This window comes from Mus caroli, unplaced genomic scaffold, assembly GCF_978045245.1.
Source record: "Mus caroli unplaced genomic scaffold, Mus_caroli_1 scaffold_9, whole genome shotgun sequence".
In the NCBI taxonomy this organism is placed as follows: domain Eukaryota; kingdom Metazoa; phylum Chordata; class Mammalia; order Rodentia; family Muridae; genus Mus; species Mus caroli.
In genome coordinates, this window is record NW_028227264.1 from 42100533 (window position 1) to 42114852 (window position 14320).

The following is a 14320-nucleotide window of genomic DNA, read 5'->3' on the forward strand; positions in this document are numbered from 1 at the left end:
GGCAGAGCTATGTAGCGAGACCTTGCCTCAAAAAACAATAACAGTAAAAAAGTGTATCCCCTGGTAGATTATCCAGATCCAAGCACAAATTGGCCTAGATTGGGGGAGGGAGCATAAGGTTGGGTGAGAATGGAAGTGGGGGAAGGTGAAAGTAATCAAAACTCACTGTACAAAATTCCCAAAGAACCAATCAAAGCAATAAGAAAGGGAAGAAAGCGAGGATTATTTAAAGGTTAAATCTAATCACTTGGCAGCTATATTTTTCCACACAAGGGTTTTCTAGGGTCTTCTTTGGCAGATAGTAAGCTTGACCTAGAATAATTCCTTCAGGTTTTAAGAACATCATATTAATATCCCGAAAATCAAACGCTGCCTTTTAAAAGATCCAAATTGCTTGAAAGGTCACAGAACGTCAATGAAGCAGACATTCCCTTCCTGTTGGCAGATGTGATATGATTTGTGTTGGAGTTTAACGTTAGACACTTCAAAACAAGACTGGTGTTGCTCCTAAGGAAAAAAAAAGCGGGGAGGGGGGGGGGGAGGGCAGGCTCCCAGGAGTTTCAGTGTTAGCTGCTAATGGGACCACCTAGAGCTGTCCCTCGGAAAATATGAGGATTAGCTTCAGACCTCTGCAGAGACTAAAACCATGCTCAAGTCCCATATATTAAATGACTTAGTGTGTGTAACTGACCTCTACACACACCCTTGTAAACTAGAAATCCCCTTTAGATTACTTTCTGTGCCTGATACAATGTGAATGTTACATACACAGATATATTTAAAGAATGATGACAAGAGAAGTCTGTGCCAGTTCAGTACTGGAGCAATTACTCTTTGTAAAATGTGCAGCCATGGTTGACTAGAGCATAGCTATAGAACCCATGTATACTAAGAGACGACTACACACTAGACGCTTTCTGTTCTTCAGCGTCTTGCTCACCTTTAGTTTTACATTGTAGAATCTCTATAGGCCACATTCTCTCTGTCTCTGTCTTTGTCTCTGTCTCTGTCTCTGTCTCTCTCTCTCTCTCTCTCTCTCTCTCTCTCTCTCTCTCTCTCTCTCTCTTTCTCTCTCTCTCTCTCTGTGTATGTGTGTTTGTCTGTCTGTCTCTGGTTTTGCTTTGTTTTGTGAGACAGGGTTTCAAATAGTCCAGGCTGACTTCCAACTTGTTATGTAGCCTAGGCTGACTTAATGATCTTCCTGCCTCTACCTCCCAAGTGCTGGATTATAGCTGCGTGCCAAAGTACCCAGTCTGATTTTCTAAAATAGTGGAAAATTGTTTTTTAGCAGGTACTAACTATGCTCGTGTCAGGTCTCCATTATATCTGTTGGGAAACACTTAGTAAGTAAATTGCTAAACTCTAATCCTCTCCACAAGTTTATCACAACAAAACCTGAAACTAGCACCCATAGATTTTTGCCACTATGAAAATAAGGTGGCAAAATGCAGTTTTTCGTATTTTAGGCTTGGGGATTTTTTAATAATTTAGTTATTTTGTATGTGTGAGTGTTTTGTCTGCATGTATGTACATGCCATGCGTGTGCCTGAAGCCAGCATATGCCAGAAGGTGGCATTGGATTCCTTGGAAGTGGAGCTACAGATGGTACTGCACATCATATCAGAGCTAAGAATTGAACCCACGTACTCTGCAAGAGCAACAAATGCTCTAAATCGTGCAGCCGTTCCTCCAGCCTCATTGATTTTTTAAATTACTTGACTTGTTCCAAAATAGTTTAGCTGGGTATGATAGTGTCTGCCTGCAATTCTAACATGGAAGTGCTCTCCTGAGCTCAGGTATCCATGAGCAGTGTGGACAACATGGCAAACCCCATTCTCAGATAAAATAAGCAAGGCAAAAATTTCAAAGTTAACCCATATACTGAACAAATTGAGTGGCATAAAGAGTATTTAGTGGAAATCAAGTATGTTGTGATATATACCTTTAGGGGTTTGACTATGGTTCCCATCTTAGATTCCCTAGCTAAGGCAGGTCATAGGAACTAATTTGTCTTTGTAATCTGTGTCAGAGTTCTTTTGAGGAACAGAACTGATAGAATGAACACACATGCACATACACAAAACATACACACACACACACACGTACATATACATGCACACACACAAACACTTTACTAGAGTGGCTTACAGGCTGTGGTCCAGCTAATCCCACATGGCTACCTCTTGATGTAATGTTCGAGTATCTGATTGTTAGTCCACGAGGCTGGGTGTCTCAGGTGGTCTCCGGCATACGGGAATGCCTCAGCTGCAGGAGAGATTAAGCTGCTGGTGAGAATGAGGGCAAGCAGGCAGAAGGCAAAAGTGTCCTTCTTCCCAGTCCTTTATACTGCCACCAGAAGGTGTGGCCCAGATTTAGGGAGGTTCTTCTGCTCTGTGGGTTTTAGTTGATTCCAAATGTAGTCATGTTGACAACCAAGATCAACCGTCACCCAAGCCATAGCATAAAAACTCCTCAGATTTCTGTCTTGTAGCTATAAAGAAATTCTCTGAATTATCATTGTCCAGTGATAAACAGTAGGTCCCAGGAGATACCACAGGGGTCCTCCATATACTGGGAGGAAGGAGAGCTGCAGAGAGGCCAAGGCAAATAGGGAGCTCCCAGGCTCTAGCAGCCGTGTCTGTCTGTGCTGTTCAACTTCCAGAAGAGTCTTTAAGGAGAGGGGCCGGGAGCTGCTGATAGCTGAGCTTATGAGAGTCTGGGAGGAAGGAGCAGGAAGCTCCGGGCCCTTCCCTGTGCCTTGTGTGGGCACCACTCCACCTTATCATCTATCTGCAGTATCCTTCACAATCAATCAGTAAAGATGCTCAGTGCTCAGTTGATTTGGAGCGAAGCCCCAGCAGTTTGTTCGAACTTAAACCGTAGGTTGTGGGAACTCTGGGGTTTAAGGCTAGAAGCACAGGTAAAAAGCATTGGAGCTTGTGTGTGGGGGAGGTGGGGCACCAGGGAGGCAGCTGTGGAGACTGAGCCCTTGACCTGTGGGATCAGAGGATGCTCTGGTTAGAGTATGTCTCCACAGCTAGAGTTCACTTGCTTGTTTGGTGTGTGGGATAAACTCACACACACACATGAAGCTTCTGAAGTCTTTGTGTTGAGAATTCTACAAGGCACTTTGTTCTTCACAACATCTTTTGTCCCAGCAAGGGATTGTAGCTCAGTGGCAGTACACCCAACAAGCGCCCTAGATTTATACTGTGCACAAGAGGGGCAGCGGGGAGGTTAACAGAGAAATGCTGTAAACTCAGTTACTCAGGGGTCGGAGGTAATGAACAGCCATCATTCTGAGCATTGTTGTCAGAAAAGAAGCCCTCAGAGCATCAATATACAAATAGCACTCTCAGCACAAGAGGCAAACTAACCCTCAGAGACCCCAAACCACAGGGGGGCTGGAAGCAGAAAGGTCAAGGAATATTTGATAAAGAAAATTTACAGTTACCAGGACTGTATTGCAGATGTGTTGAGAGGGCACTTTTGTGTGGAGCAGAGGTGATGTCAGCAGGAATGGAGACAATGTAACAAGCCTGGGTCACAAGCCTGGGAGTCTTGCCTCTCCCACCGTTGGCTCCCGTTCTGTAAAGGTTTGCCAACTGCCTTAGAGTGTGAGATACCTGTAGATAGAAGGTGAGGCAGGAGCTAAACTCTAGGTACCACTTTTCTTACTTAGGGTTGCCTTGAGAAACAAACAAACAAACAAACAAAAATCCAAGGAAGATGGTCCCAAAATAAAACCTGAGTCATGTAAGCAGTTAGATTTAAAAAAAAAAAAAAAAAACAGTGAAAAATAGTGAGGGCACTGGGCAGTGGTGGTGCACGCTTTTAATTCCAACACTCAGGAGGCAGAGGTAGGTGGACCTCTGAGTTTGAGGCCAGCCTAGTCTACAGAGCAAGTTCTGGGACAGCCAGAGCCACACAGAGAGAAAACAACAAACAAACAAACATTTTGAGGGCAGGTACTGGGTTAATTGTGGTATATTTAAAAGAAGTTGGAGCCCTTCTTTATATTGTTTACTAACTCATAAAAACAGGTACACATGACATCAAAGGTAGAACTCACAAAAACTCAATAGATAAACTGGTTTTCATCAATGCTCAGTGCTCTGGGGCCTCCAGCCTTCATGAGCTGCCAACCACGCTGGGTGGGTTTTGGTGATGTGTCTCTGGGTCAGTTGTGCTTCTGTGGTAACGCTCAACCATGCTTCTGTAAGTCACCCATTGGCTCATCAAGTTGGCCTTTGGTGGAATCAGTTCTTTGGTCGGTCACTGGCATCCTATCTGGGGTGAGTAGATGCTTGTTTATGCTGCCCCAGGTTAGTGTTACAGGACACCTCTCTGCTTCTGCATCCAGCCTCTACAAGCTTGACACCTCTGAACCTGTTCTGACTCCAAGTGCTGCCTGATTCACAAATGATCTTTTTGCCAAAGAAACTGTTCTGTGCAAAGTGAGGTGATAGGAGTTTTCTCCTCTTTCATTCTGCCTTCTTAGCCCCCATCTCCCCACTCAGAACATCTGTTCTCTTCATAATTACTAAGACTTGTTAAAGACAACTCAAATCAAACTCAGAAACTTTGCATTTTCCTAAGGGAGATCACACTCATGGAGTCCAAGCAAAACTAAGGCAAGCTGGGGAGTGAGACCAGAAGAGTGCCTTCCTCCAGAGGGGCGAGGCAGATGGGCAGGAGAGTCGGGAGGACATTTCCTGGGGCGATGAACTCATAGTAATGGTCTCTATATGGACTGATAGTAACTGGGATCCGATAGGTTAGTGCAGATGGTAAACTCAGGGACTATGTGCTTAAGGTCTGTACAATTTATGGCATGCAAATTGCACATGAAACAGTAACTATCAGATTCAAGGTACGATATGCACGAGAAGCAGACTTTAACATATACATTTAACTGGGTAATCAGTGAGTGGAGATCAATAATACATGAGGCGAACAAGCATTGTAAAATGTCAGGGGTAGGGCACAGGTGGTGGCCAGGTGGGCCTTGACTGCCTTGCATCTTAAGTATTTGAATAAAATATGGAGTAAAAAAAAAAAAAGAATCCAATACAAAGATCTCCTGACCTGCCCTCTGGTCTCACAAACATCTTCTTAATCAATTACCTGTTGGCTACTGAATTCACCTTCAGCCCTTAAAAATGACTCTTGCTGTCTTCTCCCACAGATGTTAACATCCTTCACCTAGTTGTGAACACTTTCCAGGTGAACATGAAGGTCATTATTTTCCCCCATTTTCTTCCCCTTCTCCAATATAATTAAGTTCTAAATTCAAATTTTTACCTTATAGTGTCTCACTGTGCAAACCGCCTAATGCTGAATCCACGGCCCGAGTCCCACTGGCCATTTCCATGGTGAATAAAAGCAGTCGCCTAAGAAATAATTCGCATGTAACTTTAAAAAGATAAATGTCTTCAGACATTGCCTGTGGAAGGGTCCTAACGGAGTGCTGGATGATTAAAATGAGAACACCTCATTATTGTAAGTTTTCAAACTCTGATCCCAGCCCTCCTTCCTCATACTGTGCAGACTAATGTCTTGAAACCAGTTCTGGATACTTTAAGGGTATTCGTCCTAGCAGAGAAATCAGAAAATATTCTATAGTGTATGCTAAAATTGCCGGGTATCATTTGGCAGAAATCCTCCCCCTCTCTTACCCACTTTCCATTTTCTTGTAGGCCCATCTTGTGACTAATTTACTTGGAGGATTTGCCAGAGTGAAATTACTCATGATTAGATGTCTCATGGCACGTCATTTTCTCCTCCTGATGGATATGCCAGTGGTCTTTAAGGTAAAGTAACCTTTCCCTTATAACTTTTCTGATAATGTAACGGTAGCTAAGACCCAGTATTGCACAGTACTCTTCAGCTTCAATTATCTGTCTACATGTTGGATTAGGACATGATTTTTACGGAGAAGAATTTAGCTGTCAAAGAATTTTCGCTGTAAGGCTATGGCATGGTCACTTCTGAGGAATGTCCATCCTGAGGAGGGGTCTGGCCCTGCTTTTTGTTTGGTTGTCAGAGCCATGGGCCTTTGAAGACCCCACGTTTCCGCACCATGAGGTAGCCAATTTGTATTAAAAACATGAAAATCATTTAAAAATGTTAAGACCTAGGTAGCCATTGCCTTTCTGATATGCCTGTAGCCATTTTGTTGTATGCCCATAGCCAAGCATCTTACATTGTTACAGAGGAATTTTCCCATGCTGGAGTTAATCATTAACCATATCCTGTTAAGGTCTATTCTTTGATGTTCTTGAAATCCCCTGACCTTCACCTTCCTTTACAGCCAATCACAACAAAGGTCAGTTAGGATTGCTTTGTATAGTTAACTGCAATAAGCTTAGACCCAAACCAACCTCCGTAACAGCCCAGAAGCACTTCCTGTAACTGTGCATGAGCTTTTATGGTTGTTTATAAGCTGCTCCTAAGTCTAACCTGTGTCCCTGATTGATGAGTCCTGGGGTGTATGTGTTCAATAAACTATCCCTCTTTGACTGAGATGGATATCTGAGTGGGGTGTGGGGTGATTCCTGTACCCCAACAAAAAATATGCCCCCTATTAGTTTTAAACTCTCTCCAGAGGACCTAGATTGCCAGAGAGGTACATGAGCTTTGCAATCATTACAAGTCGACCCCATGCAGTTAGTTTACCTCACTGTCTCAGTCAGAAGCACTCAAGCCCATGGTCTCAGGCACTGTTTGATAACCACGCATTATGGAATACCTGTCTGTCAGGCACCATGCTAGGCACATGTGGAACATCATTTAAATTCAACCAGCTCCACAGAGACTGTACACGTATTTTATAGATCAGAGTAAAGAAGCTTGGGTGTGTTACCTATGGCTCAAAGGCAACCACAGCAGTCAAAGGCAGGTAGGCTTATCTGAGTTTAAATCCCGAGACTTTGCCTCACTGGGAAAGCGTCTGGATAATTCCACACTATACTACCATACAGTATGAAGCCTAGCTGTATTCCCTGCCCTTGATTTTATTTCATATTATTGATTTATTCAACTATTTCTCTTTATACTTTAGTAATGATGAATTTTTAACTAACTGCCTAGAACTCTCCTTGGATTTATATTCCATTGAAGTATAAAGAAAGAAAAAAGAGCTCTTTTACTTAATGTTAACAAATATCACTTGCTTTTGAAAAAGTCTCATGATTCTGTTCTGGGGCATACACTGCTTTAAGTCATTAATGGAAGATACCGATCTAAAATGGCCTCTGATAGCTTGAACCATCTTTTCACGGTCCTGCTCCTCTAGTGGCCAGATACGGTACTGCAAGCTGTAACTTCGTGCTCTGGAAGCTGAGGCTGAATTGTGAGTTTGAGGCAAATGTGATGGTCTTAGTGTTGGCTGCCATCTTACAGGAACTGGAACCGTCTGAGATATAAGCCTCCAGCACACTGGAGGGATTATCTAGATTAGGTTCCCTGAGGTGGGAAGACTGCCCCCTAGAGGAGACTGGCACCATTCCCTGGACTGTGTTAAAAGGATGAGGCTGAACACGTGTTCATTGTCTTCTCCTTCCTGATTGTGGACTCAATGTGACTAATTGCTTCAAGCTTCCCACCACCTACTGTACTCAAACCATGAGCCCAAATTTGCCCCTGAGTTTTGTTTGATGTGTATTTTATCACAGCAACAAGTAGCTAAGATAACAACTCTGGTGTTCTTGGCTTCAATATTGAGACAAAACCCAGAAATCACAGTTATTCTAATTCTGAAGGTATTCTTTCCATCAGAAGGTTCAAAATATGGACCAGTTAGGTGGCTCAAGTGGGTATAGGCCCTGGTTGAGAAAGTCCAGAATCTACCTACTGTGGAAGGAAAGAACTAACTCCACAAAGGTGTTCTCTGACCTCAACACTTGAACTTGCTTCTCCGTGCCACACACACACACACACACACACACACACACACACACACACACACACAGAAAAACTATATAGGCTACTTTCCATCAAAGCATCACTGTTTGGCTTGGCTTATTTCGAAGTTCCTCTTCTGTACATGCCATCTTTTTCTAGATGACTCATGTTCACCATGACATGACCTGGGGCCACATTCTGCCCCTTTGTTTTCTAGTAATTTAAGTACGAGCCACCATGGAACACTCACTTCCTTACTATCATTTGGCTCTACTGGTGTCAGGCTGCCATGCTTTTGTAAGCACATTGCGGGTTTTTTTTTTTTTTTTCCACATTGGCATGCTTCTGTTGTTGACTCTAACTTTTGCCTCTCCACCTTAAAAATCACATCAGTCAAATTCTCCAAAAATGACTCGGCACAATGAGATATCTTAGGTTTTCAGTAAAGATAGAGGAGAAAGAAAAACAAATTTGGTATCATTTATGCACTTATGCTAGTGGGATCTTCTACAAGAGAGTAGAATTGCTTCACTTCCCTGTTTCCAGATTCAAGGAATCAGGGCAGCTCAGGGTGAGCTTGAGCCACCTAACTGGTCCATATTTTGAACCTTCTGATGGAAATACCTTCAGAATTAGAATAACTATGATTTCTGGGTTTTGTCTCATTATTGAAGCCAAGTGATATAGGCATAAGAGTAAATATTCTCCAAAAGTTTCCCATTTCCCATTTCCAAATACACAGACCTAGCAGGGTGTGGTGGCACAAGCCTATAAGCCTGGCATTTGGAATTTAAGTTCAGCCTAAGCCACATAATGAGTTCAAGGACAGCATGAGCTCTATAACAAGACACTGTGTCAAAAACAAACGTGTATTTATTCCCAGTGTTCATAAGGGAGATGCTGGTGGATCTTTCTGAGTTTGAGGCCAGCCATGACTACATAGTGAGGCCCTGTTTCAAAAAAAAAAAAAAGCAAAAAGCAAACAACAACAAAACTGCCACCCCCAAACACAAACCAACAAGATCCTCCAACCAACTAAACCCAAATTAGACAAGACTGGGCAGAAGGTTTGGTTTGGTTTGGTTTGGTTTGGTTTGTTTGTCGTAGTAAGTATCTAATTTCAATATGGAGTTTCTGCTACTCCCTACATCATTCAGATCCTGGATAAAAGACACAACACTTTTATACTTAATAAGCCTTTAAAGCATTAGAGCTGGGCAGATATCAACCCTCTAAGCCATTAGTGTCTACTTCCCTATCATTAACCCTGAGTTATGACTTACCGTTTCATCCGGGCTGCTTTTAACTCCAACTGGCCAGCCCTTGTGGCCATGTTTTCATGACTCGCCCACACCACGGTGTCTCCTTTCTCCACTTTCTTCTTTTTCCTTGTGGTCCTCCTCAGACCCTAATCCCGGGAACCGAAACCCCACCTACCTCTCTTCTGCTGAGCTATCAGGTGCTAGCATCATTATTTAACCAATCGTTTTAAATTAAGGAGCAAAGTCACAGCACCTCTTAGTCTAGGTGAAGATTCTCTTGTCCCTGAGGTAACCAGGGCCAGTCTTTAGAGTCACAATGCATAGCAGCAGACCCAACCTCGATAGCTTTGTTTTGTTTTTCTGCTTGTTTTCATGTTGCATTACTTCTTCTGACCAGGATGCTTTCCTCTTGTTATCTAAGTATTTCTATGAGGGGAATGGATTCCTTATATAAAATGACAGAGATTTGTATATTTTTCATGTATATTTTAAACTTTTGGGTTACCTGGAATTTCTAATAACTACACATTACTCTTTTGCATGGATTCCTCATAGTGATCAGAGAAAAGCCTTTTGGAACTTTCTAGAATTAATTTCATGTTTCTAACCAGTTAGTTTTGATCTGTAATCTGGTTGGTGGTACCGTAAGTGTGGGATCAATGGGTGTGGAGGGCCAAATATAATGTAGTTTTCTTATAGATTCTTTTCCTTTCAGGGACTTGGTTGAGTTTGTAAGAGTGCAGGTGAGCCTGGCATGTGGACCATTTCATGTGTAATCAGACTGAGCATTGGGGAGGGGGAGGGTGCCCTAGAAGAGGGAACACTGTCAATGAAGGCAATAGGCAACTTGGATTCCTAACAAGTGGTCCAGGGGCTCAGCCTCAGTATTTCCAAACGTCCTTCATACTTAAGGCTCTCCTTCCTAAGCAAATAAATGTATTACTGTAACTTAGGTTCCTGATTTCATTTGTCAACAATGTTCAAGTGTCAAACCAGAATGCTTGATAATTGTGAGGTGACAAGTGTCCTAACAAAGAGAGATACTCAATGGTGACACCTCAGATGAGTAACAAATGTTACTCTATTAGATTTCGTCTAGCTTGGGCTCAAGGGTTCCAAATAGGGAACACTGATAAAAACCATCACGGGGACACAGGAACCCTGCGGCATTCCATGCCGACTCTGTCATCTTCACCAAAGACTCTTACACGTTTCACACTGGGTGTTACTTGGGCATTTAGAATCTTCCTCCCTGAGGTTGAGGGAGATGACTCTGTGACACAGTCCTGGCCTTGAGGTCTTAGGCTCTGGGAGAAGTGGAGCAAACATTTAACCAGGAGAGGGAAGTTCTGTCATTTAAAACTCTGTTTACAGAAACAAAAGGAGTCTTGTGCCTGACTGAGGAGCTGCCCAGCCTTGCATGGCTCTGAGGCAGCCTCTACCACAGAAGGAACGGCCTGTCAGTTACTTGGTTATAAAGACGTACACATTTTGAGACATTTATTACTAAACTTAATTCTACTGTAATTTGTTATTCTAAATGAAAATTATGCAGAATGCATTGTTTTTAGGAGCTTGTATTTTTGTATTATAGTAAAACTCAGTACTTAGGTTTATAGAACATTTTAATATAGAATATTATAATTACAATATACAATGTATACAACATTACAATTTACAGCATCATAGCGATTTGAACAAATGATTCCCAGGACAGACGGGGTTGACAGTGACCCTGATCACAGGGCTGAATGAGATCACGGACACTCAGAGAACAGCACTTCTTAGGGTCATTTTAACTGCATGATACAGGGGTGGGGATCAGTCCAGTGGCAGAGAGCAAGCCTGAGGCCAGCGTAGGATCCCAGCATCCTACCAGGCAACTGCACGAGATTCTGATCATCTCTGGGTCAGAGAGGCAGACGTTAACTTTCCATTTTCAAGAACCAACGAGCCATCATCCATGAGGCCCTGCAGTTGAATAACAGGAAACTGTACTTGTTTTTCAAACCACTTGGCAACTGTCAGAAGTTGCTGGTCACAAAATGCACGGCCAATTAACTGCAGTCCTATTGGCAGCCCTTGGTTTGAGAGGGCCACAGGGACACTCACTGCTGGCAAGCCTGAGGAAGAGAAAGAAGCCATCAGCTGAATCCTCCTTTGCCGTGCTTGTTAAGAAAGACAGAGTAAGCTTAAAACAAACAAATGATAGCCAGGCGTTATCTCTGTGAGTTTGAGGCCAGCCTGGTCTACATAGAGAGTTCTAGGACAGCCAGGGCTATGCAGATAAATCCTGTCTGAAAAAGGGGGAGGGGGAGAAGCAAAGAAAAGAATGAAAGAAAGCCACCTTCCAAATCTCCCCAATTATGATAAATATATATCTGTTCTTTTGTCCATATAATTTGTATGACACTGTGTGTCAGTTCACCGAGACCACCATTTCCTCTTTATGGCTGTATTAGATTCCAACTTGCAGCTTTATTCTAAGTTATTTGAGAAGTCTTCTACCACGCCCCCCCCCCCCCCGTCCCCCTCCCGCCATCTCCCCGCAGAAGCTCCCTCTCTCGCCTTCACCTCCTCACCTCTGCTCTCCCCATGGCAACTTCCCTGGAACAGAGCAGCTTTCCAATAAACCTGCCTTTAATATAATCTAATCTGGCTTCAGTTGGCTCATTTTACTGGCGGAAAAATAACCGATCACTACCCTAAAAGAATGTTTTAAACATGAAAGGAGTAATAAAAGGAAAATCTAGGTCCTTCAGAAACAAAGAGTAAAACCAGGAAATAAGTGGAGTTAACAGAAGTGGCCTCATGTTAGTTTTGAGATGACGAAACTGTGTTTAGGAAGGAGAGTCTTCATTCTCAGATTTGTGCTAAATTACTCAGCTGAGAAATGTCATGTCTAAAGGTTTGGTTTTTTGTTTTTTTCCAAATGAGACATCAAAATCCAGTGTGTGCTGGGTGGGGTGGGAGTGGGGGAGCATGTGTAGAAAAGCAGAAGAAAGTCAAAGCAGGATATTAACAAGGATGGATGAAGGTAAGGGCAAACACAGTATTCTTTACGTTAGGCTTTAACTTTCATGTTTTGTTGGGATCTGTTCCCCCACTCCCACCCCAAGAATAGCTGTAGTCATTTTGTTCCATGCCTGACAGTCATTGACACAGGAAAACAACTCAGAGCTGGGCCACGATGACCACGTCCCCTGTTGTGTTCTCTATGTTCTGAGGCTTGTTAATCTTAAGGGATTCCATAAGCTACCTGGACCTATCAAGGTAAAGATCAGTATGAACTGTTATGTCTAAGATGGCTTGAGGCAGAGCTGACCACTGGGCAGCACTTCCTGTGCCTACAAATGAGCTGATTGTGGTTCTTGTGGGTTTTTTTTCCCCCTTCATAACCTGCCCTGAGAACAGACTGGCACCACAATTAGGCTCTTTCTGAGTCCTTTCTGAGGTCCTGAATGGTCAGTCTTGAGGTGTGCATTCATGAAACTCTTCTTGCTTAACTGAGATCAGGGTTTGTGTGGCGATTCCTGAACCCCAACAGTTTGAATATTCTGAAAATAAAACTATTGCATACTGGTTAAGAAAATGTGTATAAGTGAGTGGGCTGGAGTGAGCAGAAGTCCTGAGTTCAATTCCCAGCAACCACATGATGGCTCACAATCATCTGTACAGCTACAGTGCACTCATATATACATAAAAATAAAATAAATAAATCTTAAAAAAAGGAAAATGTGTATATAGCATACATGCACGGACACACACATATCCCCCTCAGGTGTCTTGAAGGGGAGGGCGCTTTTAGGAAACAATCCTGCTAGAACCCACATTGAAGACCAGGGAGTATGTCTAAGACTTTGGAGAGAACCCCAGCATTCTTCGGGAACCCTCACCTGCCATATTGACAGCTTGAGTGAAAATATCATCCTGGGCGCTGCGTGTCCTGTTGTCTTCTTTGATGAACTCCAGGTACGGCACTGCCTCAGTCAGGGTGGTGGGGGTTAGCAGGACATCCACCCCAGACTCAAAAACATCCACAAAATCCTTCACAATGAGGCGCCTCACTTTCTGTGCCTTGACGAAATAATTCTCATAATTTCTGTGGAAAATTACAGATATCTTAAAGATGTTCTTGGTTTCTGTTTTTTGTTTTTGTTTTATTATGGCAATTCTCTTACACTAAGGTTATTAAAGAGCCATCGGATCCTTAGCCTTACAATCAGGGACCACTATTACTATTATTTATTTATTCAATGTTTTAGGGAGGAGGGGATAGAGGGTCTAAGCAGAAGACTGAGGACAGCAGCCAGAGTCACCTTCCTCCACAGTGTGCACCTCAGGACTTATACTCAGGTAATCAATCAGACTCGGTGGTAAGCAACCGAACCATCTTGCTGGTCAGTCAGAGTGTTAGTTTTTGAGACAGAGAATCACTATATAGCATGGCTGGCCTAGAACTCACTATGTAAACCCTAGATAGTGCTGGAATTAAAAGACCTGACCACCACATCTGTCAGCACACCACTAAGATTCTTTTATTTTGGTTTTTCAAGACAGAGTTTCTCTGTATAGCCCTGGCTTCCTGGAACTCTATAGCTCAAGCAGGCCTTGAACTCAGGGTTCTGCCTGACTCTGCCTCTTAAATGCTGGCATCAAAGGCATGTGCTACCATGCCCAGCTGATTTCTAACAACTTATGAGGATAAATTTTATTCAAATGTATTGTTATTTTAAAAGTTTATCACTGGAATTTATCTACAGAATTCACTATTAGATGCAGTTCTACCAGAAAACCACAAAATAATACTGTCCACTTGGGATATTGCTAAACCAAAGCATTTATTTTGGGGTGAGATACGCGGCAATGATAAACTTGGGTCTCACCATGTCTCAGTCTCTCTACAGTGTAATGATAACTAACCGTCTCACATCTGTCTGATGTACAGTATATGATGATAACTACCTGTCTCACATCTGTCTGAACTGTGTTTCAGTCTACCTACAGTGTAAGGATTACTGAGTTAGGCAGTAGGAAGCAGTCCTGGAAAGCTGGCTCCATCAACAGAAGCAAGGAAAGCGCCAAGTGCTACAGTTCTGTGTTTTATGAGCAGTCTAAAGGGAGGGTGCTCAACACTATTAGCAGACTGGGGG

General features: G+C 42.9%; 1 protein-coding gene across 1 annotated transcript in view; it reads right to left on the reverse strand.

Moving 5' to 3' along the window:
* Window positions 1–10785: 10785 nt before the first annotated feature.
* Window positions 10786–14320, reverse strand: part of Qrsl1 (glutaminyl-tRNA amidotransferase subunit QRSL1) — a 33615-nt gene continuing 30080 nt past the window's right edge. The window contains exons 10-11 of the mRNA XM_021174674.3: window positions 13064–13269; window positions 10786–11290 (exon numbers count right to left, since the gene is read on the reverse strand). Coding sequence (XP_021030333.1) covers window positions 11067–11290; window positions 13064–13269 — 430 coding nt within the window. The 3' untranslated portion in view covers window positions 10786–11066. The remainder of the gene's footprint in view (window positions 11291–13063; window positions 13270–14320) is intronic.